Source organism: Phocoena sinus, chromosome 5 (assembly GCF_008692025.1).
Source record: "Phocoena sinus isolate mPhoSin1 chromosome 5, mPhoSin1.pri, whole genome shotgun sequence".
In the NCBI taxonomy this organism is placed as follows: domain Eukaryota; kingdom Metazoa; phylum Chordata; class Mammalia; order Artiodactyla; family Phocoenidae; genus Phocoena; species Phocoena sinus.
In genome coordinates this window covers 52222-78927 of record NC_045767.1, presented here as the reverse complement: position 1 = coordinate 78927, position 26706 = coordinate 52222, and the positions used below count along the sequence as shown (strand labels likewise).

Here is a 26706-nt window from a genome sequence, read left to right as displayed (position 1 = left end):
CTCCTGTTCTCTTGTGCCAAAGGGAACGCCCCCTCCCCACCGCCATCCCCCCTGCCCCCGTGCTCCAACCAGGTCACCGGCAAGCAGAGAAAGTGAAAAGAGACCTTCCTTCTTGTCCCTCTGGAGACACACCTTGGTATGAGCTGGAAAAAGCCAGCAGGGGTGTCTGAGCCGCCCCCACACAGGCCAGCCCTGCCACGCACTGTGGACTGTTCAAGGTCAAGGAAATGGATGAAAATCGAGACCTTTAAGCCCTTGGGGTTCAGGCACCCTGTCTCTGCAACACGAGTTAATCTGCCATCAGATTAAAGACGAAGGAGCCTCACCTGCTGGCTTCTGAGGTCAGGAAGTTTACCAGGTGGCTGGCCCACAGCACAGGCCCCGTGTATGTCGCAAACGTCGTCAGGAGCATGGCTGGGATCTCCACATAGGCGTCCAGGCCCACGAAGCCTGCTGAGATGTCCACGGTGGCGATGCTGTTGGAGTTTCCCTGGACACGGGGAGAAACAGGCTGAGCCGGCTGGTCTCATACCATGGCCACTAACAACTGTGAGAGCCGGTCACGGTGACCTGGACACACAGGCGCCCCAGCTGCCCGTTCACTCCTGGTTCCGGGGTGACCCTAGATGCTGTCCCTCCACCTGCCCGCCTCACGCCCAGGCAGGAGCAGCAAGTGGAATGTCTTTTACCTTCGAGAGACTACACAAATGTAAGTCTGATGATGAACTACGGAAAACTCCAAACTTCCCCAGATCTATTTACTTCAGACAGACACGCCGACCTCCCTCCTCAGGGACCCAGTCTGAGGGCTGCACGCGGCATGGGGGAGCTGAGGGCGGTGTTGCCACGCAGCTCGCTCGAGGGTGGACGCCGCTGTTCGGTAGCAGAGGGAGGGCGGGCTGGCTGCCTGGCGTACGGCTCAGGTGTCAGATGCAAGATCTGGGCCAGTAACAGGACAGCTTGCCCCACGCAGGGAGGGTGGGGTTTTGAATCCCAGGGAAGGTCTCACAAGGTTCAGCCCCTGTCCACTCTCAGTCTTTGTTGACGCTGGGGGCCTTTCCTGAGACACTCATGATGTTTACGGGTCTGACGGCACAAACGTCTGTCCCAGCCCAGCAAAGGCCCCTCCCGGGAGCTCCTGACCCGACGGCCTGGGACACAAGTCCGGCTGGGTGAAGCCCACCGCCTTCTCCCTCAGCAGTGTGGCACTCCAGGCACTCACTGGGTTGTGGTGTAGACCCCAAACATCTCAGAGCCGTGCTCTCCCCTCGACAATAACCTCCTTCGTGCAGCTTCCCCCTTGACCCCCTGCTCTGCCCACGTCCGCCTGGGCTTTCCCCCAACTGCACGACTCCCTCCCTGGAGAAGGAGGAGACCCTAGAGCTGCTGAGAGGAGCAGGGGAGGGAGAACAAGAGTCCCAAACGCCATGCTGAGGGGAGGTGGGCCGAAGATGGAAAAGCGGGTCCCACACCAGGCAGGTCGCTGGAGGTCCCACTGAAGCCGATTCAGCCGACCTAAGGCGCGGCCTGCATGCTCTGGGGCTTTCCTTGCGTTAACTCACTAGGTCCTCAACAGTCCTGACACCATGCAGGTGGGGAACCGAGGCAGGGAGAGACCCAGGGGCCCGCGGAGAGCTGTGGATGCCAGCTGGGCACCATGCTCCTGGCCCCATACCACGAGGAGCTGGTGAGCTGAAGGCTGGAAGAAGGAGCGGAGAGCCTGTGATTCTCCTGCCAGGAAACCCGACAGTGAGAAAAGGGAGACGCCCGAGGGAAGGGCTGCGGGAGGAGATGAGGACGTCCCCAGGGGCGCTCTGCTCCCAAGGCTGCACAACCGCTGCTCGTCTGACCTGCCGTGGGGCCCGCCGTGCAAGGGCCGACCTGCGCTGGTCTGCTCCTGAGGCCCCCTAGCACGTTTGATGGCGCCGCCGCAGGGACGCCCGGGGCCGTTGGACTCGTGCGCTCTGGCTGCCCACGGGCAGCGCCTGAGATGTGCCGGCATCACACGCCGTCACGGAAGCTTCGTGCTCACCCCCGAGGGACGAGGCCACATGCCCCCCAGAGGAGCACGCCGAACGTCAGAGTCTGCCTCCCCGCTCGCGAGTCACCTGTGGTCAGTCTTCCTGACCCTGAGGCCTCAGCGCTGAGCCAGGCTGCCTGAGCAGTAGCCGCCTTCTCCGTCTGGGTTCAGAGGGAGACTGTGGGCACCTGCCTGATCAGGCCAGCAGGGTCTGCTGTGCCCCCAGGACGCACCTGCAGCTTGCAGACTGTGTGGGCGCTGCCGGGAGGTCTCCCACGCAGAGCTGTGGGGCTGTGCGCCCCCAGGCAGGGGTGTCCTGCGTTCTTCAGACAGGCCCACGGTTCAGCTGGGCCCTGGGGAGCCTGGAGAAGGCAGAGGGACGAGGCGATCTTCCAATGTGACAGCGTTCCCATTCCCCACCAAGCCACTTGTGCTCAGAGACAGAGTGACCATCATTAACTGACCTCCAGACGGGAGGCAACCCCCAGGAGCAGGCCTGCAAGTGACGTCCAGATGAAGAGAGGAAACAGACTGACATGGGCCATCTGGACATTTCTTGAAATGTGCAGTGAAACCTACAGTCCTTCCGAGGCTACACATGAGCTACGCCAACCGGCCAGCAGGACACCTCTGACGCAGGTGCGCCCGGAAGAGGCACTCAGCCGCTCTCCTCCCTCCTCCCTTGGGGCCCACGTTCACGCTGGTCCCTTCGCTGTCTTCCCATCCCGGCTGGTACTCTGCAACTCTGGAAATGCAAGCTCTGCATTTCCCCACATCCATGACGCCTGTGACATTCTGAGAGGTACGAACAGCTGTGTCCTCGGTGGTGAAACAGCATGAGGCACACACAAGGAACAGAATCCACGGTCCAGTGCTCGGCTGTCAGAGACGGCGCCTTCCCGCGACGGGCGGCTCAGACGCCAGGGAGGTGTGGGCCACGCCCTGGGTCCGCAAGGACCCCAGCTGTGGCGTCGCTGCGGGGTCCTGGTGACAACGGTAGGCACTGAAAGTGGAGGTCCTTGGGGCGAGGCTACAGCTGGAGTGAAAGGGAGATGGAAGCAAAGTGGGGCTGGAGGATTGGGGAGGCACAGACGGGGGGGGGTCAGGTCACATCCCTCCAGGACTTACAGATTTCTAGTACTTTACCCCTGCCCACTTCTGGGCTTCAGGGAATAAAAGGAAAAGCCATGCAACTGTGGTGAGGCTGGAAGCAGCCGGAAACCAGGAGACGAGGAAGAGGCCCCAGGTCAAGCTGCGGGACACAGGGCACCAGACAAGCTCCAGGGTCTGGACAGAGGAGGGAGGAAATGCAGATCCTCACTGTACAGACGGGAAAACACACTCAGACGTTCAGTCGCTTTGCAAAGTTCCTTGGCCGGACAGTGCGGAGCGAGATGGGGACTCGGGCGATTGCGCTCCACCCTCAGGGGTGATGCGTGCGGTACAGGTCGAGGGCGGGGCCCCCTGACCCAGGGCAGCGATGCGGGAAGGCTGGGGTGGAACTCGGTCCCTCCAAGGCCGGGAGCTGGATGCTCTGTTCACCTGTCCAGGTACTTCCCAAGTACACAGCTGCACACTGAGGTCTACCCTGGAGGCAGCTGGACTTGCCTTTACGGGCCCTTCAACACAGGAGAGAAGACGTGACAACCACGGGGCCCAAGAGATTAATAACCAAGTGGGGAGCCCCAGAAATGCCTGGTGCTGACAGCCAGGGGAGCAGGTGAGAGCAGTCATCATCCACATCTGATAAAGCCACGGGAACACGATGCGCTGCCCTGACGGCCCGCTGAAAGCAGATCCAGCGCAGCCACTATACACCGCCACCGAGGATGTCCGTCTTAAATAACTAAATGTACTTTATGCTGTGCGTGCAATTAAGCATGACTCACCACGCCGCACTGACAGCTCTTTCACTAACCATATAGTATAACTTCCTAGCTTATGGTAAAATTTTCTCAAAGAAAAACTAAAAGATAAACGACATAAAAAGTTAATAGTCTTCTACCCACGATAATGATGAAAACCTACCTGAAAATAGAAGAACGCCTGACCGAACCAGTAATGCATCACGGTGACCTCAGCTGCGTTGTGCCTCAGGGGCCGCCAGACGAACTGAGTCATGATGGTCTGGATGACGAGGCTCAGGGCTAAGACGGGGAGATTGTGAGGTCTGAGGAGCAGCGCCGCCAGCAGAACTAACCCGCTGTATATTTCCCAGAGGCCCACGGTCTTGACTGTGAAGTCATCAGCAGTGATCTGAGATTTAAGCAAGCCTTTGGTGCCCGTGAACAGAATGCCAAGGACAAAGACATAAACAAAACGAGCTTCGGTGATGCCCCTAAAGAAAGCAAAACAAGTCAGATTCATTAGCACCAGCTAGAAAAATTCAAACACACGTTTTCCCATGAAAACCACGTGTCTACTGAGCTGACAGTAGAAGCTTCAGGACCCACCCGCCGGGGGGGCTCTGTGGAAGCGAGGGCGTCTGCCCCTGCACATCAGCCTCCCAGGACGCCCCGCCCAGAGGCCGGCAGGCCTGTCCGCTCTGTGCTCACTTCTCTGATGGAGCCGGCTTACAGGAAAACTTGCTCCTGTGGCCCAAGGATCACCTAGGTGTAGGACCAGAGCCATTACTTGTAGCCAAAAGAACTGTCCACCTACTTTGCATAGTTAGTTTGAAAAACCACTGCAGTAGGATAAGGTCCAGCTCTGTCAGGAAATTCCGTAAGTTCATAAATGCTAAGACACAACCGAGCATGTTCACAACCAAGCAGATTTAAGTATGTGCTTGCATGTGTGTACAGACACACACACACACACACAGTGGTGCGGTCCGGACTGCGGGTCTGGAGGAAGGTGGCGCCAGGTTAGTCTGGGCACTGCCACAGACGAGCTCTGCTGTTGGGGCAAGTTAATTACAACTTCTGATGCTCAGCTTCTTATTCATAAAATGAAGAGAAATGGTACCTACACCTCACAAGGCTGTCCTGACAATTAAACGAGAGAACGCACGTAAAGCGTTTGGCACACAGTAAATGTTAAATACTACTGTGGATTAAGTATTTTAGCACAGTCATCATCTGTAAAGGATACAATTTATGGCACTATATATTCCTAAAACATATTTTAGATCAATTTCATAAATCAAACATTTTATATAGTACTAGAAAAGCTGATTATTTAAAGTGACGCTAAGTAAATAAAATTTTAAATGAAATGTTCACCTTAAGAATGTATCTGGGGACATCCTTGGTGGTGCAGTGGTTAAGAATCCACTTGCTAACGCAGGGGACACGGGTTCAAGCAAGCCCTGGTCCGGGAAGATCCCACATGCAGCAGAGTCACTAAGCCCGTGCGCCGCAACTACTGAGCCTGTGCTCTAGAGACCGTGAGCCACAACTACTTAAGTCCGCGTGCCCAGAGCCCGTGCTCCACAACAAGAGAAGCCACTGCAATGAGAAGCCCGCGCACCGCAACAAAGAGTGGCCCCTGCTCGCCTCAACTAGAGAAAGCTGCACACAGCAATGAAGACCCAATGCAGCCAAAATTAAATAAATAAAGTAAATAAATGAAAAAAAAAAAAGAATGTATCTGTGCTGAAAACTGAATTTTCCTATATCAGATTTTCTTAGGAAAAGGTTTATACATTTTTAAAAAATAAACTTATTTATCTTATTTATTATTTATTTTTGGCTGCGTTGGGTCTTCGTTGCTGCATGCGGGGCTTCCTCTAGTCACAGTGATCGGGGGCTACTCTTCGTTGCCGTGCATGGGCTTCTCACTGCGGTGGCTTCTCTTGTTGCGGAGCACGGGCTCTAGGCGTGCGGGCTTCAGTAGTTGTGGCACGTGGGCTCAGTAGTTGTGGCACGTGGGCTCAGTAGTTGTGGCACGTGGGCTCAGTAGTTGTGGCACGCGGGCTTCAGTAGTTGTGGCTCGCGGGCTCAATTGCTCGGCGGCATGTGGGATCTTCCCGGACTGGGGATCAAACCTGTGTCTCCTGCACTGGCAGGTGGATTCTCAACCACTGCACCACCGGGGAAGCCCAGTTTCTGCGTTTTTAAAAAATGCTTTTTTTTTTTTTAGGATGATCAGTTTAATTTAAAGAGTGGAGCACTATCTACTGGCAACACGGAGACACCAGAGGCTGATATGAGGCCCGCCATGGGGCTCACCCTGGTGGAGGAGCTGGGGTCAGATGCAACCACAGCCAAGGTGTGTGCTAAGCTGAGTGCTGATGACGGACCCACAGGGTCAAAGAGGGGGAAATGAGCAAAGGTCCAAGTAATCAGAGAAGTTTCAAAGAAGAAAGGGGCTGGGTTCTGTATCAAGGAGGACTGACTGTGAACAGGAGGGAGAGCGCCACCGGATGCCTTTAATGGATCCACCTCTTGCCCTAACCAGTCAGCTGTGCCTGCACATCCAGAACCACTGAAAATTGGCTTTCTGCTCCAGCCAGGTCTGGGCTTCAGAGTGGAGAAGAAAGTCAAGAGTTAAATGTAGAGGATTCTAGAATACTGATGGACAGCAGCACCTGCGGGGATTGAAAGGAGAGAAGCAGCTTTCAGGCAGACCTAGAATTAGGGCAGCTTTAGAATTGGGGCAGATCTAGAACCAAGAGGGGTCTAGAATCAGGACAGATCGGGGTGGAGAATGGAAGCATTCTACAGGACGGATGTGAACCAAGCAGTGCAGGTTAATGAAAGGGTGCACTGGCCTATATTTTGGGCACCAACAAGGTACATGCTGTTCTATCCCTGAAAGGTAAGGAAGTCATCGAAGTCTTGAAGTGAGTGATGCTGAAATCAGGTGTATCTGAGAGGAAAGAGGAATTTATTCATGTGTTGCACTTTGAGATTTAAACAAACACCCCTGGATTGGACGCCCTCACATGTGACATCCAGCCCTGACATCTGCCCAGAGTCTCAGACTTTGAAGCGAACAGTCTTTAAGATGTCTCCCCACCTGACCTCCCTGCCTCAGGTGAAGGCCTGCCACTCTGCCGTCACCTCAGCCAGGCCCTTGGCATCACCTTGACGTCCCACACCAGTTGACAGGTCTTATTTCCAGGTGTGGCCCTTGTGCCCCTCAGCCACCCAAACAACCGGGCCATAGCCCTCAGAATTCACCTTGACACCTTTTTAGAGAGGATAACACTTGCTTTTCTTTCTCTGATTAGGAAAGCAATACCAAACATCTAGAGAAGAGTTAATACCTATCCTTCTCAAACTATTCCAGAAAATTACAGAGGAAGGAATGCTTCCAAACTCATACTATGAGGCCAGCATCACCCTGATACCAAAACCAGACAAAGATATTGCACACAGAAAAATTATAGGCCAATATCACTGATGAACACAGGTAACAAATCCTCAACAAAATATTAGCAAACCAAATTCAGCAAAACATTAAACGGATCACACACCATGATGAAGTAGGATTTATCCCAAGGATGCAAAGATGGTTCCATATCCACAAATCAATCAAACTGATTCACAACATTAACAAACTGAAGAATGAAAACCATATGGTCGTCTCGACAGACGCAGAAAAAGCAGTTCACAAAATTCAACATCCAGTTATGATAAAAAGAAAAAACAACTCTCTAGAAAGTGGGTATAGAGGGAACATACCTCAACATAATAAAGGCCACATACGATAAGACCACAGCTAACATCATACTCAGTGGTGAAAAGATCTAGATCAAGAACAAGACAAGGATGCCCACTCTCACCACTTTTATTCAATATAGTATTGGAAGTCCTAGCCACAGCAATCAGATAAGAGAAAGAAATAAAAGACATCCAAATTGGAAAGGAAGAAATAAAACTGTCACTGTTTGCAGATGCCATGATACTATACATAGAAAATCCTAAGGACAATACCAAAAAACTACTAGAGCTCATCAATGAATTCAGTAAAGTTGCAGGGTACAAAATTAATAAACAGAAATCTGTTGCATTTCTATAACTAACAACAAACTATCATAAAGAGAAATTAAGAAAACAATCCCACTGACAAATGCATCAAAAGAATAAAATACCTAGAAAAAAATCTAACTAAGGAGGTAAAAGACCTGTATTTGGAAAACTATAAGACACTGATGAAAGAAACTGAAGACAACACAAACTGACGTAAAGATATCCCACGTTCTTGGATTGGAAGAATTAATGCTGTTAAAATGTCCATACTATGCAAAGCAATCTACAGATTCAATGTAATCCCTATCAAAATACCAATGGTGTTTTTCACAGAATTAGAACAAAGAATTTTAAAATTTGTAGGGAAACACAAAAGACCCCAAATAGCCAAAACAATCTTGAGAAAGAAGAACAAAGATGGAGGTATCACATGCCCTAACTTTAAACCATACTACACAGCTACAGTAATCAAAAGAGTATGGTAATGCACAAACACACACACACACATAGATCAATGGAACAGAATAGAGAGCCCAGATGAACCTACACTTATATGGGCAATTAATCTACAACAAAGGAGGCAACAATATACAATGGGGGAAAGACAGCCTCTTCAATAAATGGTGTTGGGAAAACTACACAGCTACGTTTAAAAGAATCAAACTGGACAACTCTCTTACATCATGCACAAAAATAAGTTCAAAATGGATTAAAGACTTAAATGTAAGACCTGAAACCATAACTCCGAGGCTTACCCACTACTGTTGGCCAACTACCTTGTTTTTTTTACTCTGTGCAACTGTAAGGTAATGCTTCAGAGAGCATGCCCGTATCCCAGTCTCTCGCCTCACCTCTGGTTGTATTTTTGAGATAAATTCTAGAAGAGGACACCCAAGTCAGAGGGTTGGACAAAGTCAAGGTTCTGAACACGTTTTACGAACAGCCCTCCAGAACAGGCTCTGCCCACCCCAGCCCACATCACCATTAAAAACAAAAAAGCTGCCACTTTGACATGCAAAAAGTGGTACTGACGATTCAATCACCATGAGCCCCCCGCTCCAGGAACTCACGTAAGTTATGGGAAAGTTTGGTTTTCTGGCATGCTTCACCCTCCAACTCCTAGGCAGCATCCACTCGTTATTATCCTCATTACTAGTTACTTCTTGATGGAGCAAAACTGAATCCTTTAAATTCTTTATTTTTAAAGAATCCCTTACTAAAAAAAAATAAATAAATCTTAGTGACCTTTGTTCCAGGTTACTCGTCTCTCTCCTATCAAAAAAAGAGGCTAACAGAATTGGTTCACTGAGGCATTGTCAGTAACCGTTGACAAAATCACAATTCACAAAGACCAAACTCCAATGTTCTCAAGATTGCATGGCACTTTTTAGTACATAAAACATTAGAACAGATCTAAAAACAAATGCTTGTGTCTGCCAGTACACTTACTTTGAAATGTCTTTGTTGTTTTGCTGCCATGGGAACAGCAGATTTCCAATGGCCACCCTGTAGCAATAGATGCCCAGCAGGCCAAACGCCATGGCCACTTTTGATGCCAGGGAGCACCTCTTCTGAACCAACACAAAAATCATGATGAGGGAAACTGCGGCCAGAACAGAGAGTTCAACCTTATGATCAGGGCTGAAATGAAATGTAAAATGCCAAAAATTACTACCAAGGATAACTAGTGATATTATGGATCTACACCAAGTGGCTTTCTAAGAACTGTAGTAAAAAGAGCTCATTTTCCTGAAAAGCAAAAAAGAAAATTTTTCGTTTTTTAAATTCAAACAGAGGTTCTTAAAGTAGAACAAATAAAGGGCCGTTAACCCAGTCTCTCATTGCTCATTCACAATTGGTAGCTACCATCAGCTCTGCACTGGCCAGGGCAGCGATATATTCAACACTGCCCGCTGGCTCTCCTGGTGCCCCCTTTCTGGGGCAGCCTCATTTTCCCCAACCACAGGTGAGGGTGTGTGCAAACTGCATATTTACCAGCGTGCGCCCACTCACGGGAGACGCACACATCCTGGCACTGTCCTCTTCCATTCACTCGTCAGTGCACACAGACTCACGCAGGAGCGTCTGCCCCCTCCCAGGCGGGGAGACCTGGTGAAGAGGCTGGGCACGTGGCTGTCACGGGCCCTCTCTCTGCCCGGCCCTTGCCCACCGCTCCCTGCCACCTCGGCGAGCTGAGCCCTGGGAAGGCAGGGCTCTTTCCCGTTCTAGTCACTGCAGCTCACACTCACGAAGCCCACGTGTTCACGAGCCGTTAAGCCAAGGCGTGTATATGCCACGCGGAAAGACGAACTTGGGAAGATGCAGAGGAAAGGAGGCCAGTGTCAGGGCACGGGTCCCGGGAATGGCAGACGGTGATGGGGGCCACGCTGGGGCCTCTGCTGTTGCTCTGTAAGCTGCATGTTCCATGCAGATCCTGGATTGTTAATTGCCACAAATGGAAAATGGAGCATAGAGATGGTGATTGGGCGTCTCTCAAAGGCTCTGCCCTGGAGGAGGAATCACCGAAACTGCAGCCTCTTTACCAACTGACAGGGAGCATCGTGCTGCGGGAAGGGAGCGCCCTTGATGGAAAGGGGTGGGTCTAGACCCAGGAGTGGGCACAGCTGCACCCTGGAGAGTGGGCCAGGGGTGGTGGCGGCATCCCTGCACGCCATGTTAGTGCATCTGTGGGTGGAAATCAGCAGATCTTCCCAGGAAAATAAGAAGTGAGGTCGTTGTGCTGCCCCAGCACGCTCTCATCCTCACGTGCTCTGGCTCCGCCTGGTGCTGCCTCGGCTCCCCTCTGCTTTCACACCCCAAGCACAGACGGGCCAGCGCCCTCTCTTCAGGGCTGCTGTGAAAATGAAATGAGTGGGCACACAGCAGGAACCGGAAAAACGCTACCTGTGACTACCATGGTTGCCGAAGGTTTGCTAGTATTGTTAACACTTGGGAGAAATTTATCATGAGGATTATTTGGCCAGAGGAATAAACAATCTTATGGCCTTTGATGTATAATTCCAGGTATCTTCCAAAAGGACTGTGCCAGCGTGTGGCCCCAGGGCTCCCCGGTGCTCGCCAAGCCTGGGTTTTTGTCCCCTCCCTCATCACGTATAAAACCGCACATTCTTATCTAACTGAAGTTCCCGAATCACGAGCAGGAGTGAGCACTTCCTGTTCTCTCCTTTGGCACCTCCTCCTTTAGGAACGTGTCTACGACCTTCCTGAGTCCTGCTTCCTGCTGACAATTCTTACAGAAGCTCCTCCCAGCGATCCGACAGTGACCCTTGTCACTCTTGGAAACACTCTTTCATTTCACTGTTCCCATACTTTAGTTTTCTAAGCCTTCACTGACAGAGAGTAAAACTTATGATATAACCAAATGTTGGTCTTTTCTGTCCTAGTTTCTTCTCTGTACTTCAATCCTCTGTATCTGCTATACTTTCTACTACATTTCCCAGCCACTCGTGAGAGGCCTCAGAGGAGGCTGAAGGCTCACCTACAGGCTCCAACCAACGCAGCTGCCCTTCCTGGGGGCGGGAAGAGAGGAAGGAGGACAGAGAAGGGCGGAAGCACAGGAGGCAAAGCCACTCTCCCAAGGGCTCCTGGGCACAGGCCCTGCCAGCCTGTCACCCCAGCCTCGCACCATCGGGGACAGGGCAGCGAGTGACAGACGACATCCTGCTTCAGTGATCATTTTCAAATTCACAGGTTCGCAAACATGAACACTTACAGGGATTCAGCGATAAAAAACCAAACTATCAAGCTAGCCTCAAATAAATTCACCTCTCAATGTCAAATCATGGGTTAGTTTTCTATTTCTTCAGATCTCAAATACCATTTCTATCCTGAATATGAAAAACAGGCCTATGGAGGGTCTGGCCCGAGGCCACAGCTTTTGCCCTCACCTGGTGAGCCAGTGCCCCAGGTCAGGCCGGTGGGCCCACTGCACACCCGTCTGGTTCAGTGACCGAAGCAGCCGGCAGCAGGTCAGAATCAGCCAGGGGCTCGCCAGCACCATCCACCTTTCAGGGCCTCTGAGCACTCCCAGGGGAGAGGGGTGCCTGGATGCTCTGTCGAGCTCCCACACGTCAGGGCCAGGGCTCTTGCCCTGTGGGGCCGCTGCGACCCCGTCAAAGTCCTCTCCCGCGTGCGGGCAACACTGAGGCGCACAGTCGTCTCCCAGAAAGCAGTTTCTGTAGATTTCATGGCACAGAGCTAGACACAGCGTGTTGACGAGGAAGTACCACGTCTGGGGCTCCTCTTCGATGAAGCTGCTTGCGCCCAGACTCAACGTGTGGCCCACGGTCCCCAGCAAGATGAGAAGATCTAATTCTGACGACCTTGAGTTGCACTGAGGTAGATTCTGTAAAAAGGAAAATGTATTTTATAAGGGAAAAATCTGAACAGCACATCATCTTCTTGCTGCCCGAGCTTACAGCTTTCGCTCATAGGACGTGGAAACAGCAGGGCGGTCCTCCCCGGACGGCAAGTCCTAAGCTGAGCGACAAGGAGACTGAAGCTGTCTGGACCCAAGCAGTCTCGGCAGTGCCGGAGCTTGCAGCGTTGCCCACCAGTCCAGGCCGGACCCTCCTTGCAGCCTGTCCTTGCCCTCTGAGCCACTGCCTGCTACTGGAAACCAAAGAGCTCCAAGGGTATATTCCACCGAACCAGACACCTAAGTTCTCCAAGAACCCTCCAGAAATCCAGAGAGTCTCCATTACAGCGGTTGGCATCACAGTACTAGCCCTTAAATACACTAATTTAAAGCATTTAAAGTAAAATGAGGACTCCATGGCCGTCATTCAGTACTACTCGATATCTGTTCTACTAACTGCGTGCAGCTAGTACATGACAGAGCTTGATACTGTGAGCCTGGTCAGGCCCTGGAGAATCAGACTGCTCTAGGGAAGCCCATGCTCCAGCGGGGAGACATATGTGTGGTAAACGACACCACACAGGTTGGGGGGGGGGCGTCTGTGGCCCTGTGACGAGTCACTGCACTGGGTCCCTCGGGCTCTAGGCACTGTGGACCAGCTGGGACTGCCCACCTCTTTCTCACCACCCTGCCACCACAAGCAGCTGATGAATGAAGGTGTCAGAGGCCAAAGGCTGCAAGAATTCTAAAGGAGAACATCAGTCTAGAAGAGGAAACTGCATTTTATGAGGCAGGATGAGGGCGGGGTCAGCCAGCTGCCTGTCCCTCTGTGCCAGCCGCTCTGGACAGTCCCCTGGTTACAGTCCCAGGGACCATGTCTTTCTAACTGAGAAGGAAGGCATGAGACCTCATAGCACAGGTCTGAGCATGTCAATTCGGGATGCCCAGGGACCCGGGAGACCAGCCACTGTGAGCACGTCCTGTCGGCTCCCATGAAGGGTGGGCCCTTTCCTCGGCCCCCATCAGCACCATGCCTGGTACGCACCAGGGGCTTAACCCGTGTCTCATCAGCTGGAGTAACAAGAACAGCCTATCTGGAAAGCCGGCCTTACCTTACTCAGACGCTTTCCGCCGGCAAACATCCCGGTGAGAGCAGACAGCACTGCGCAGAGCAGTGTGGAAATCAGCACCATCACTCCGCCTGCCGTCAGCCACGGGAGGCTGCACAGGTAGCACGTTCCGCCTGCGGAGGTGCACACGGTGACGTGGAGCGCTGCGAGGCCCAGGGGCAGCAGGTAACAGAGCAGAGAGAACGCGGGCGACGGCAGAGGGACGTCCAGCTCGGCCTTGCCGCTCAGTGCCCGGGGGCCGCTGAGCAGAAGCAGCGCGAGGACCTGCAACAGGAAGCAGCGGTGGCGTCCGCGACTCCACCACGCAGGGGGCTCTCCCTTCGCTTTTCTAGAAACTTTCTACGTCCTTTAAACTACCCGATCCCGGCCGAGCTAGCTGCCCAGTTTAACAGCGGAGCCGCGACACTGCACAGGCAGCCATACCTCCAGGACCAGGACGGTCCCCACCGCCATGGAGTAGACGTCATACTGGGCTGCTTGTCTGCTCAGGGACAGGCTCAGGGCCCTCAGCGCGTCCAAGTACTGCCTGCGAACCTTGCTTCCCAGGTTGGAAAGGACTTCTGAGCTATTCTCCTCCAAGTACAGTCTGACCCAGTTCCCGTGCAACCTTTCCGACACTTTAAACTGCTCAAACCCAGGCTCTGCCGAGAAGAAAAGGCAACACACACGTATCACCGACATGCACGTACACGTGTAACTGTCATCTCAGGGCGCTCAGTTATTCACGGCACATGGCAGAGCCTGACACCTAGCCAAGATGGACTCCGGGGGCGGTGGCCGCCAACACCTCCGGGAACACCCCAACAGCGGATGAAGCCAGCCTGTCCTCTGCGTCCCTCCTGCCCGCCAGCCCTCGGCGCACGCCACGGACAGCAGCCTCTGCGCGCCGCTCGGCCCGCCTCCTCCCCCTTCTCTCTCTCCACTCTTCTTCCTCAAGGTGCAGTATAAAACGTCCCAGGAATGCACTGCATGAGAGCCCTCAGTTCTACAAAATCCTTCCGACCCTCACGCTCTGGGTGAGGACGGGGCAGGCAGGGGCCTGACACCCGCTCCACCGTGTGCCCCTCCCCGAGGCAGGCCGGCCCCTCCTGCCTCTCACTGCCAGCGCCCCTCTTTCACCTGCTCCCCTTCTTCACCAGTCTTCTTTGGGAAGGGATGGCAGTCTCCCAGCCCTCCTACCACAACGCTGAGCTATGTCTCCCATGCACTACACCGGCTGAATGATCCACGGCCGACATAAAGCCAGGGCTGCGTGATGGCTCGTGGATGGAGCCCAGCCCCGGCTGCAGCTGGCTCCCCACTGGGGATGACAGTGGCGTGCCGCCCAAGGCCAGGGGGCTTGCCTTCCTTCCTTTCAGGGCTGGACCAGACTCAACTGTAACTCGGCTGGTCGGCAGAGCAAGAACTTCTCTCCCAAGACTCCCTGGTACCTAACAAGCTCTTTCAACTTCAAGCAGAGCTGTTCCAAGGTGGTCTGGGCCATGCCTTTCAGGGGCTTTGGCCCAGCCCACCAGCAGTGCCCCCACCCCGCTTTCCCTGATCATAGCCCGGCATCCTCACGGCACAACCCCTGAGCATGGGCCCCGATGCCTGCAGCCCCACCACTGCTGCTGGAGCCAGCTGACCTGTACCAAGTGCTGGTGGCAGGCACGACCCTAAGCCCTCACTCAGGTCCTCTCCCAGTGACCTATGGGACTGGAAAGGTTAGACGTCCATTTCAGAGAGGAGGCAACTCAGACACCCGCTCATGGGCAGGCAGGTGAGAGCTGGGGTCTAAGTCTGGATCCAAGCTGGTACCCGTACTTGCTACATTCCACCACCCCAAAGTCAAAGACACGGGGGCACCTGTGTCTGCACCCCACCGCCTAGAGTCCCAGAGACACGGGGGGCACCTGTGCATGCGTCCAAACAAAAATGGGCTGAACACTGACTACACGCGAGATGCGTCAGGATAGGTCCTGACAACGTGGGTCTGTGATCCAGCGGGGTTGTCACACATGCGTGAAACTACAAATAGTGAAAAGTACCACGGAGGGAAAATATACTATAGACGGAACAGTGAGAGACCCTTGGTAACGGGAAGGGAACTGACTTAAGAATGGGGTTGAGTGTGGGGGACAAGCGAGGTCTGACAGTGAAGCTAAAATGTAAAGGATGCCCAGGAACTAACCTGTGGAACAGGTAGAACAGCATCCAATCAGTAGGAAGAGCACATGCAAAGGTCCAAAGGTGATAACAGCCGACACTACGACCAAAAAGTGGTCAGACGAGCGAGTTGCATCAGACTGGGGTGGATATCATGGCAGGCCTTGACATCCTGGATGGGGGTGTGAAGCCCTGGGGGTGCTTTCTCGTTCCGGGGACTGGCCTCTGTTTATTTCACAGGCTCATTACGGCCACAGCCACTGCAGTGCTCAATCCTCCCTACCCTGCTATCCCTGAAATAAGCAAACGACCCCACCGTTTTCTGGTTTTCATTTTTATTGGTTGTTAGTACAGGAGAAAGGACACACACTACCAACAACAACAGATTTGCAAAAGCTACCAAACTCATACGTTATTTGCCTCTGGTCTGCACTGAAACGTGCACGGTGGTCGGGCCTCACCTTTGACAGAGCTGCTGGCCAGGCTGTCTCACGATCTAAGAGCTTGTGCTCCCCACGCCCCGGACATCTGGCTCCCAACCACTCCCCGATGGCAGGGTGTGTCTTCCACAACCAACTCAAGGTCAGTTTACATCTCCCCACAAACCCACAGGCGTTCACTCCGCTGGGCAGTACCCCACCACTTCAAGTAGGCAGACCTGCCAATATCCCATCAAATGTTGCCTCAAACTGGGAGGTGACCTCCTCTGCATTTCCCAGCGAGCCCCAGCCCCAGCGTCAAACATTAGCCTTGACGTCCCTGGATGGGTCAAAGTAAACTGATTGAAGGTATGGTCCTGGGGAGCTGTCCTACCAAGATATAAACACCCTCAAAAAAAAAAAAAAAAAAAAAAAGAGATATAAACACCCTCTAGTTTCTCGCAGTCCTTAAAACTAAGGACACACCCCGCTCGGGCCCCATCCACCTCAGATGCCAGACCGTTGCCCTGTCCCTGGTCCTCACCTGCACCCACGCCAGCCAGGCCGTCTCCACGTGAACCGCTCTGTCAGCAAAGTTGCTGAGACCTCACCTGCCGTATGAGCGGACGGTTCTCAGTTCCTCATTTTATTTTTGGTCACGCCGCGTGACTTGCGGGATCTTAGCTCCCGGACCAGGGATCGAACCCATGCCCCTTGCAGTGGAGGTGTGGAGTCTTAACCACTGGACCGCCAGGGAAGTCCCCTCAATTCCTCATTTTATTTTACCTCGAACCCCATTCGACACATCTGCTCACTCTCTCCTTCTTGAAATTCTTTCTTTACTGGCTTCGTGGACACTGACCCCGCCCCGGCCCCCCAGCACACACACAAGCACCCTGCCTTGCAAGCCCGCTCTTCCCACAGCCTTCCCCACCTCAGTGATGCTCACTGCATCCTTTCACTGTTCAGCTGCAAACCCCAAGTCACTCCTTATGTCGCTGGATTGCTTCACCTCACATCCAGTGCATCAGCCAATCCCACCTTCAAAGCAGACCCAGAACCAACCATTTGTCCCGGATCCCACTGCCTGGGCCCTCGCTCCCTCCCTTGCACTGAAGTAGCACACCAGCCTCCTGGCTCTGCTGCCGCACAGCACAGCCCTCCGCACGCGCACCTGAGAGAGCCTCTGAAAATGCAAGTGGAAGGTTTCAGCTCTGCACAACACCTGCAGGAGCTCCCCACTTACTCAGAATGGAAGCGAGAGCCCCTTCAATGTCCAAAAGGCCCTCAGCCTTCTGCCTTCTGCCAGTTCCAGCCACTCGGGCCCCTGGTCACTCCTTGACTGTGCAGGCACATCCCCACCACAGGACTCTGCGTCTGCCACAAGCTCCCTCCCAGGCCAACCTGCCCCAGTGGCCCTCACCCACCTGCATCCCCACCCTTCCCTGGTTGAGCCTTTTCCTAAGGCGCCCATCACTATCTGACAGCTGTCGTTGCTTTTCTCTCTCCCCCGCTCTGGATGATAAGCTCCACGAGGGCAGAGCTCTCCTCCTGCTGTGTCTCTAGTCCTTCCAACAGCCCCTGGCCAAACAGGAACTTAGTGAAAAAAATTCAGCACTTGCTGAATAAGTAAATTTATGAAAGATTTTGACTTGCATGGTTGCATCTGTGGGTGTTGCTAATGGTGACAGTCAGGGTTCTAATGAAAAGGAACACACAGTCAAAGCCTGCTGTAGTGCACGCGACGGGGACATCAGGAAGACAGCAGGCGCAATGGAACCACACACACACAGCACAACAGATGTTAGCGGCTACTAACCGGCTTACCTTTTTTATATGATGGAACATTCTCCTGCAACAACTTGCTAAGCTGTACTGTATTTAAGTGTAAAAATCTCAGTTGTTCCCTCATTGGCTTTCCTTCTACAACTGGGAATATAAGATTGCCGATGCTGCTCTTTGGAATCGGCAGACCAAGCCCTATTGACAGTGTTGCAGCCAAATCAGTCTGTTGAATATACTTTGGACGTCTGACGTCACCTAGAAAAAAGAAAACGGCTTGAGTGACAGGCTCTAGGACACGTGTGATGGTGGTCACTCCTCAATTTGACCTTCTACAAGTAACGTAAGTCAAACCACCCATCTCTTCAAACCGTCCTTCCTGTGTAGATTCAGACGGAAACCACATGGTTGTTTTTCACGTCAGTAAAAACACTGAATCCTCATTTTTTGCGGAGCCTGGTGCCTCCCTAAAAAGCAGCACACAATACGCGGGAGAGGCACTGACGCAGGAAACTCAACACCGCGTGCATTTCACAGCGTGGGGTGGATGCCGAGGGATGTTCACTTTGGTGAGGTCAACGGTCACCCTGCTGAACGAGGGTGAGGGTGGATCTCTGGCGGCCCTGCCCCGCTGCAGTCAGAGAAGTCCACGCAGCCCCACAGGGAAGCTGAGGCAGACTTCTCCACGCGCCCTGAGCAGCGGCAGGTGCCTCTACTGGGGACAGCAGAACAAGGCTGGGTCCAGCTGGGCCAAGTTCCATAACCAACTCTGACAAGCGAGACACTGCCTACCAACAAGTCCAAGGCCCAGCAGTGGCTGGCCGGCCTCCGAATTCCTGCCAGGAGAACGGGTGTGACGTCAGGACACTGGGCTCAGGCTCCTGCTTTGCCACCATCCAGTGGGAGGCTTCGGACAAGAAACTCAGAATTTTGTCATCTGTAAAGAGAGCATCTGGGCCACAGACCTCAGAGGCTACAATGCAGGTCTTGGGGGCTGGGGGGTCACCAGGAGAGTCTACCCGGGACAGGCAGTGCCAGTGCAAGTCTCTTAGACACTCTAGTGTGAGTTTATAAAGGTTTTACTTTGATTGTGGCAATTTCTGGTTGTATACAATTTTTCTTTTTAATCTGATGAGATGTATTAACCTTTTCTTGACCAACCATTTACTGATGGCTTCTGGGTTCACTCAGAAGAACATTTCCACCCAACATTATTATTTGTTTTCTTCTAGAATTTTCTTACATTAGGTGCTTTGATCTGAAACAAAACAAAACCCAAAACAAAAACCCCACCTTAAATTGCTTTTGCTCTGATATTAGTGATGGTGCTGGTCTTGTGCTGAGACTACTGAGGGCCTCACACGATACTCTGTCAGATCCGAGGGTACTGACAACCGGGATTCTAAGCTCGGGAGGAAGACAGCACAGGTGAAAGATCTCAGGAGGTAATTTTACAGCAGTGAAGTGAAGGGCAAGTTATCAATACGAACTCAAGATCAATTTTATTTTAAAGAGATTTCCTCACTTTGTACAGAAATGAGTAAGCCAGTATGCATGAGCGCTGCTAGCTGTGAGACGGTGGTTCTCAAAGACCCCTTTCCACTGAAAGGAACCAGGGCATCTTGGAGAAGCAGCTGATTTCAGGTCCAGGGAAGGGCTTGTGCACAAGCGGCTGGGACACCTGCTCGGACTAGACAGCAACAGAGCCCTCAGAGATACTAAGGCCTCTGGGACTGTAAGGTCAGAAGGACTCAGGAGGTCATCTGAAGATGTTCCCAGTTCCCAAACATGGGACAAATGGAATATTAGATAATACTAAATAGTATCTATAGTGAATTGAAACAAATAAGCTTAAATCCATGAGTTCAAAATGTCCCCCCAAAAAACCAAAAACGAATTGGTCATAGTTGAAGCATGCTAGTGAAGTCATGGTGAACTAATTCACTGATTTGAGACTGGGAATTAACGGGGAAGAAGAAGCCATCAGTGACCTCCTCTCTCTTATATAAATGGTAATGCTGGGGAACCAAAAAGTAGATGGGGGAAGATTCTCTTTACTGAATTATTTTGGCTAATTAGTGAAAAAAAAAAAAAAAAGGACTTACAGAATTAAAACATCACTATTTGTAACCTCTAGTGAATTAGTGGCCCTACAAGGGCATCAGTGGCTACTGACATCACCACACAGCAGACAAGTCGGACACTCTGTGCCTCCTGCTAGCAAGAGTCTGGTCCAAAGCAACCAAACCAACAGGATCTGAATCTGCTCATGACTCCAGGTCAGGTGGGATTTACCGGATGAGCAAAGGACATGTTAGCAGACAATGCAGAGAGAGACTCCACAGGACAACTGACCAGGTTCTTCAACAGATAATCATAATAAAAGAGGATGGGGATGGAGACCTATAAATTAAAAGAGACTTAGAGACGTATCAACAAGAACTGACATTACTTTAAAAAGAATGTGGGGAATTCAAGCCTAAGGATGCTCTTGAAAACTATGAAGGTTTTGGAGGTAAGCAACTAAGAGGAAGCCGGCAGCTTCATGAGAGCAACAGGTTAAACCACAGGCCAGCTGGAAGTTTACCAGAGGGGATCAGGGAGAAAAGACAGCTAAGAAGGGCTCCCCTGGCATCAGAAGAGACTCAAAGACTGGCCTCGAAATGACTTCTGCAAAGTGGCCCAAATAGTAAGAGACCAGACTGCAGAGCACATTGATTATAAATTGTCGAAAACGAGACAGCAATCATCCTGCAATGAGGGGAGCCAACAGCCGGGTGGGTGTGGCAGCAAGAGACAACAACTTAGAGCCGCCACAGAAAGTGACCGTCACAGAGCTCCGCTGGCTCCCAGGGCGCGGTGCCCTCACGGGAACGACAGCAGACTTTACACGTGGGGGTCAAGGCTTCCCTGGAGCAGTCCAGCCAATCAACAAACCAACACGCAAACAATGACGACAGGCCCTTGGAGGGGAGGGGAGCAGTAGCTAGAGTTACTGCAATATAGTATTTAATGTTCAGTTTTCATCAAAAACTCCAAGCAATTATGCCAAGAAACAGGAAAGTACAATTCAAAGAGAAAAAAAAGCAGGCAACAGAATCTTCCTGGGAAGGGCCCAGATGTCAGAGTTAACAGACAAAGTCTTCCAAGCAGTCATCGTAAATGTGTTCAAAGGACTAAAGGAAACTACGCGTAAAGAAGGAAAGGAAGGTGTGGCGGCAGGAAACTACGCGTAAAGAAGGAAAGGAAGGTGTGGCGGCAGGAAACTACGCGTAAAGAAGGAAAGGAAGGTGTGGCGGCAGGAAACTACGCGTAAAGAAGGAAAGGAAGGTGTGGCGGCAGGAAACTACGCGTAAAGAAGGAAAGGAAGGTGTGGCGGCAGGAAACTACGCGTAAAGAAGGAAAGGAAGGTGTGGCGGCAGGAAACTACGCGTAAAGAAGGAAAGGAAGGTGTGGCGGCAGGAAACTACGCGTAAAGAAGGAAAGGAAGGTGTGGCGGCAGGAAACTACGCGTAAAGAAGGAAAGGAAGGTGTGGCGGCAGGAAACTACGCGTAAAGAAGGAAAGGAAGGTGTGGCGGCAGGAAACTACGCGTAAAGAAGGAAAGGAAGATGTGGCGGCAGTGTGCCATCCAATAGAGATTATCAACAGAGGGGCAGGAATTATAAAAAAGAACCAGATGGAAACTCTGAAGTTGAGAAATATAATAACTAAAATGAAATATTCACTGTAAAGGCCCAACAGGAGATTTTCAACTGGCAGAAGAATCAGCAAATTTAAAGACAGACTGATAAAAATTATGCAACCTGAGAAACAGACAAAAAATCTTCCAAATTTGATGGGAAACATCGAATCGACACATCCAAGAAGCTCGATGAACTCCAAGTTGGACAAACACAAACTAACGGACATAATAAAAATGTTGAAAGACAAGGAGGGAAAGAAGGGAACCTAATTAGATTAATGGCCAGAAGGCAGTAGGACAGCACATGCAAAGAGCTGAAAGAAAAAGACCAGTCAACCAAGAATCCTACATCCAGCAAAACGACCTTTCAAAAAGTCAAGGTGAAATGAAGACATCCACAGACTAAAAAAGCAAAAACGACAGTTCATCACTAGCAAACCTGTCTTACGAGAAACCCTGAAGGAAGCTCTTCAGGCTGAAAGCTAGTGACTCCAGATGGTAATCTGGATCCAGTTTAAAAAAAAAAAAAGCAAAGAGTACCAGAAATTGTAATATAGTTATAAAAGACAGCATAAATACATTTTTTTCTCTTAAATTTCAAAGCAATTATATAGAACCATATATATGTATATATAAAACCATACGTGTGTGTGTGTGTGTGTGTGTGTGTGTGTGTATATATATATATGTTGTCAGCCTACAACATATAGAAATGGAATGTATCTGACAACAACAGCACAGGTGAAGAGAAGCGAAGCTGTACTACAGAAAGAAAATGACACCATAAGAAAATACATGTCCACACAGAAACTTGTTCATAAATGTTATCTACAGCATCATTCATAATAGCCAAAAAGTAGCAACAACCCATCACCTGATGGACGGATGGATGGACAAATGTGGTACATCTGTACGATGGAATATTATTCAGCAACAGAAAGGAATGAGGTCCTGACACCTGCTACAATGTGGATGAACCTTGAAAACATTACCCTAGTGAAAGAAGTTGGTCACACGGACCATTTATTACATGGTCCATTTATTAAAAGACCATTTAGACACTACATTTATTACATGGAATGCCCAGAGGAGGCAACTCTGTAGAGACAGGTAGATGAGTGACTGCCGGTGGCTGGGGTGGGTGTGTTACTGGGTTGGGGGAAGTGGGGGTGACCACTAAAGAGGTGATATGTCCCAAAATTGACAATGACGATGGCTAACCAACTCTGAATGAACTAAAAGGCTCAAAAAACAAGCGTGATGACAAAACAATATAACTACCCTTAAAGCAAACAAACAAGTAAACAAAATAAGAAAGAGCTCAGACTCACTGTTGGCACTGAGGTCAGCCGCGTAAGCAGCCCATGCAGGCAGTTCCTATGCACAGCCGCCCTGGCCCTTCCTATCTGAAGATGTGTCAGGCCTCCCAGGGAGGAGATCCTTAAATACCCATCTGAGCAATGAAACATCAGCACTTTAGTTAAAAATAACCCTAACATTCCTGTAATAAAAGCACGCCAGCTTAGTTGTCTCTTCTCCCCCCAGACTATAAGCTCCCTGTCTGTAGCGCCAGCACAGCGCCTAGCCTACCGTGGGCGCTCAGTACCCCTCTGCTGCATGGGTGGACAGATGGATGTGTTTCTGGCCTGGGGCTCTCACTGAGGTAGAGGAGCCCCACGGGATCCTGCTTTGGGCGTGCAGAGCGAGAAAGTCGGGCGTATGGAGGCCAGTGCTCTGATGGGCACTGCGTGCACTCACTGGAAGGCAGGCTCCAGCTGGGCAGCCAGGAAAGGCTCAGGTTACAAGAGCCAAAAACTTATACCTTAGGAGGTCAGATACCCAAGAGGCGGTGCTGTAAAAAGACAAAAGGAAACAGGTGGAGCTTCCTCCCCAACCAATCCCTACTCAAGTGGAAGGCTCATTCACTCCATAAAAGAAGTTTTCAGCGTCCGCCAAATGCCAGGCAATGTTGAGACCCAAGGCACACAGTGATGAGTGAAACAGACTCTGCTCTGCCCAAGCGCAGCGCACGGCAAGGAGAGAGATGGACGCAGCCACACGATTCAGGCTGTGACTACAAACCACGCGAAGGATGACGGCAGAATACACGAGCACTGTGAGACGACCGGAAGGAAGGTGGTTTGGATTTTTGGCTGAGACCAAGGACGAGCGTACGAGCAGGCTGAGGGGCTGAGGAGCACGGGGTCGGGCGCGTGAGGAAGTTATCACTTGGAGGACCTGCGGGAGAGGTCAGGATTCAGCGAGTAGTGAAGGATGTGGCTCAAGACAAAGCCGTGAGGGAGGCGAGAAGTCTCACGCGGGAGTTTTACTGTATCCGAGGTTCAGCTACTGAAAGGTGGCACGTGTGGGCGCTGGGAGCCGGGCAGTTGGGCTCACGCGAGGAGCAGGGAGAGGGCAGACCGAGGTGGACGCCCACGTTTCCAACTTGAAGAGCCGCGTGAATGGCGCCATCTGTTGACGGGGAAACAGGGAGGGCAGATTGCAGGTGAAGTCACGTTTGCTCTGCCTGTGGAAGATCCAGGCGGAGGCATCAGCAGGCAGTGGAGTAGACAGTCTGGAGGTTGGAAAAGGGGAGACAGCTGGAGGGATAAATCTGACACGTGTGAGCCTATTCATGGCATTTAAAACCATGGGAGTGGATGAGATCATCTCAGGAGTGAACGCAGAATGAAACAAAGGCAGTCCAGAAAAAAGGCCAGGGCAAGGAGGCTAAGCCAGCAAAGAAGACCGGACAGCAGAGGGAGAGGTAGAGGGAGACCAGAAACGTGGAGGTCCCAGGACTAGGGGTCAGCACTGCCGAGCGGTGCTGAAGGGTCACCCGAGAGAAGCCAGAGCGTCCAGTGTGGAAACAGCCGGTGAGCTGGCTGCCTGCGTGTGACGACGTGAGGGGGCGGAGGCTGTGCACAGGTCTGTGCTGGTCGAGGGCGCCAGTGTGTCTGGGTTGGAGAGCTGCGCTGTGTCTGAGCGCTGAACGTGGGCCCTCAGTCCTACTCAGTCCTGCTCCTGTGGTTCTCGCTGACGTTGCCGTTCAACATATAGTCTCAGACAACGGATACTGCTTCTTAACTTAAAATTTTTATGTTTCTCTCAATTCATACATGCACTTCAGATGTCTCTAAGCCACTGGCACTTTTTACTAACAGTTCCAGATATCGAGGCAGTGACGTTCATAGCACACAATTCCCAAAAAGAATATTTGTATTTTAAGAATCGGCAAGAAACGTACACTCCAAATCCTGACTGGCCCTTGTCCCATTAGTTTTCATTCTCACATTGTTCAGGGTTTTTTTTTCAAACTTACACAGCTTCCAAAAATGGTTAAATGGTTTTTAAAATTAAAATCAAACTACAGAAAGCAAAGAAATAAAGTACAGTTTTAGAGTGTTAAACATTCCCAAATTCTCACCAGGTTTCCTTTCAAATGCAGAGCTGATTAAGATCATAGCGGTGTTTACTTCCTCCACAGAAGAGGCTCCGTGACCCCCAGCTTCAGACATGCCATGATCACCACAGAGAACCAGCAGATTGGGTAACAGAGTCTCTCTCTCCTATAAGGTAAAGGAAATACATTTCAGCTGAACCCAGCCTGGGGAGAAGATCATGTGTTCTCAGATTTCACCTTTACTTTGTAAATAGTAGCTCTTCCTCAATTTTTCTTTTCTTTTCTTTTTAACCTATGAGCTTATAGTCAGATCGAAGGGTCAACGTCGAGTAATGTCATAAATAAAACAAACGGAATCACATGGAGGTCACGGAGCACAGGAGGGTTGTGTTAGGCCTCTCAGGGCAGAGAATCAGGGTTTGGTTTCTGTCTTTGCCGTTTCCAAGCTATGGGCGCCTGGGCACATTGCTCTTCATGCCCTAGTCTCCTTATCTGTCAAACAGAGCTGCCCCTGGCCCCTGGGGCTCTGGCCAGTGGCTTTTGCTGCCCCTGCATGTACCTGACAGGCTCTGACTTGCCCTTGCTGCTTTTGCACCTGGAATACACCTTCACAGATGGCGCGGCGGCACCCCTGCCCTTCAAGTCTCGGCTCACGTCTCCCACGTCCTTGAGGACGACTGCTCTGACCACGCAGTTTAAAATTACAGCCTTTCTCTCAGATGTTGTGCCCTCCTCCTGCCCTACGTTCTGCTATGGCACCGATCACTGTCTAGAATACCTATGTACTCATTGATTATGCTTCCTGTTCTTCCCTCCTGGCTAGAGATTAAGCTCCACAAATGCCCAGACAGGAACAGTGACAGAGAAGCCCTCCAGGAAACATGAGCTGGATGAACAGGTAGAGATATTAAGAGCCGCTATTCTGCAGGGCTGCTGGGTACGGTGCCCGGCACACGGCACGTGCTCTGTAGGTGAAGGCTGCTTGAGTGATGGTAGGTATGAAGCTCACACAAGGTCACCCCAGTTCACTTTAGAAGCTACATTTCTTCTAGGAAACACTGGCACCTTGACATTTTGGCCCACCTCTGAGAGCAGCGAGGTGTGGATCTTCATCAGGACGCTGTCCATCTCACTGAGCTTGCGGCCGATCAGCGGGCTGCTGGGCCCAGAAGTGTGGCCGATGTGGTCCAGCCCAAGGTAGTGGAGGATTAACACATCCCAATCACGCCTTTTTAATACTTTATCCAAATGTCTTGTAACATTATCATCCACCTTTAAAGGGAAAAAGAGTACATATGAATAGCCTCCCTGCTTTCCCTGGTGTTCACTCTGCGAGGAAAAGTGATATGGTCATTTTTAAATCTATGGGCTTATTTTAGGTACTAGGACTCATGGGAGTTTGAAAAGACCAAAACCAAAACACCAAACAAAGCAGCCCCCAAAATAAAAACTGTCTTAAAAAATGTTTGCATTAGATTAAGCTTTCACTAATATTGTTTTTATGTCTCTAAGTTATGGATAGAACATATTATAACTTAAACAAACAAAGGCTGTTCTCACAAAACAATTCTTCAGGATCACCACTGGAGCTTAAACTAAAGCTGACCAGATAACCAAGTTAAATGGGTGCCAGGCTGTTACGAGGCAAGTGAGGGCTAAGGGCAGTTAGCTAAGGCAGGACAGTGCCCAGAGTTCAAGAAACCAGCGGGGTGAAGCTGGGGACGTGTGCCTGTGTCCTAGGAGAAGGCTGTCTGGGGAGGAAAGAGGCACACACTCAGCGGTTCCCAGCCACACAGCCCCTGACAGAGCCACTAGCCAGCTCAGCCC

General features: G+C 51.2%; 1 protein-coding gene across 11 annotated transcripts in view; it reads right to left on the bottom strand.

Moving 5' to 3' along the window:
• PIGG (phosphatidylinositol glycan anchor biosynthesis class G) overlaps window positions 1–26706 on the bottom strand; it is a 40905-nt gene that overhangs the window by 4509 nt on the left and 9690 nt on the right. For 7 of the 11 annotated variants that reach the window (XM_032632346.1, XM_032632351.1, XM_032632345.1 and 4 more), the window contains exons 4-12: window positions 25963–26151; window positions 24904–25045; window positions 17838–18050; window positions 13870–14087; window positions 13429–13710; window positions 11847–12304; window positions 9388–9579; window positions 4049–4358; window positions 327–490 (exon numbers count right to left, since the gene is read on the bottom strand). In XM_032632346.1, the coding sequence (XP_032488237.1) occupies window positions 327–490; window positions 4049–4358; window positions 9388–9579; window positions 11847–12304; window positions 13429–13710; window positions 13870–14087; window positions 17838–18050; window positions 24904–25045; window positions 25963–26151 (2168 nt within the window). The other 4 variants (XR_004349963.1, XM_032632353.1, XM_032632354.1 and 1 more) reach the window with 4 other exon arrangements.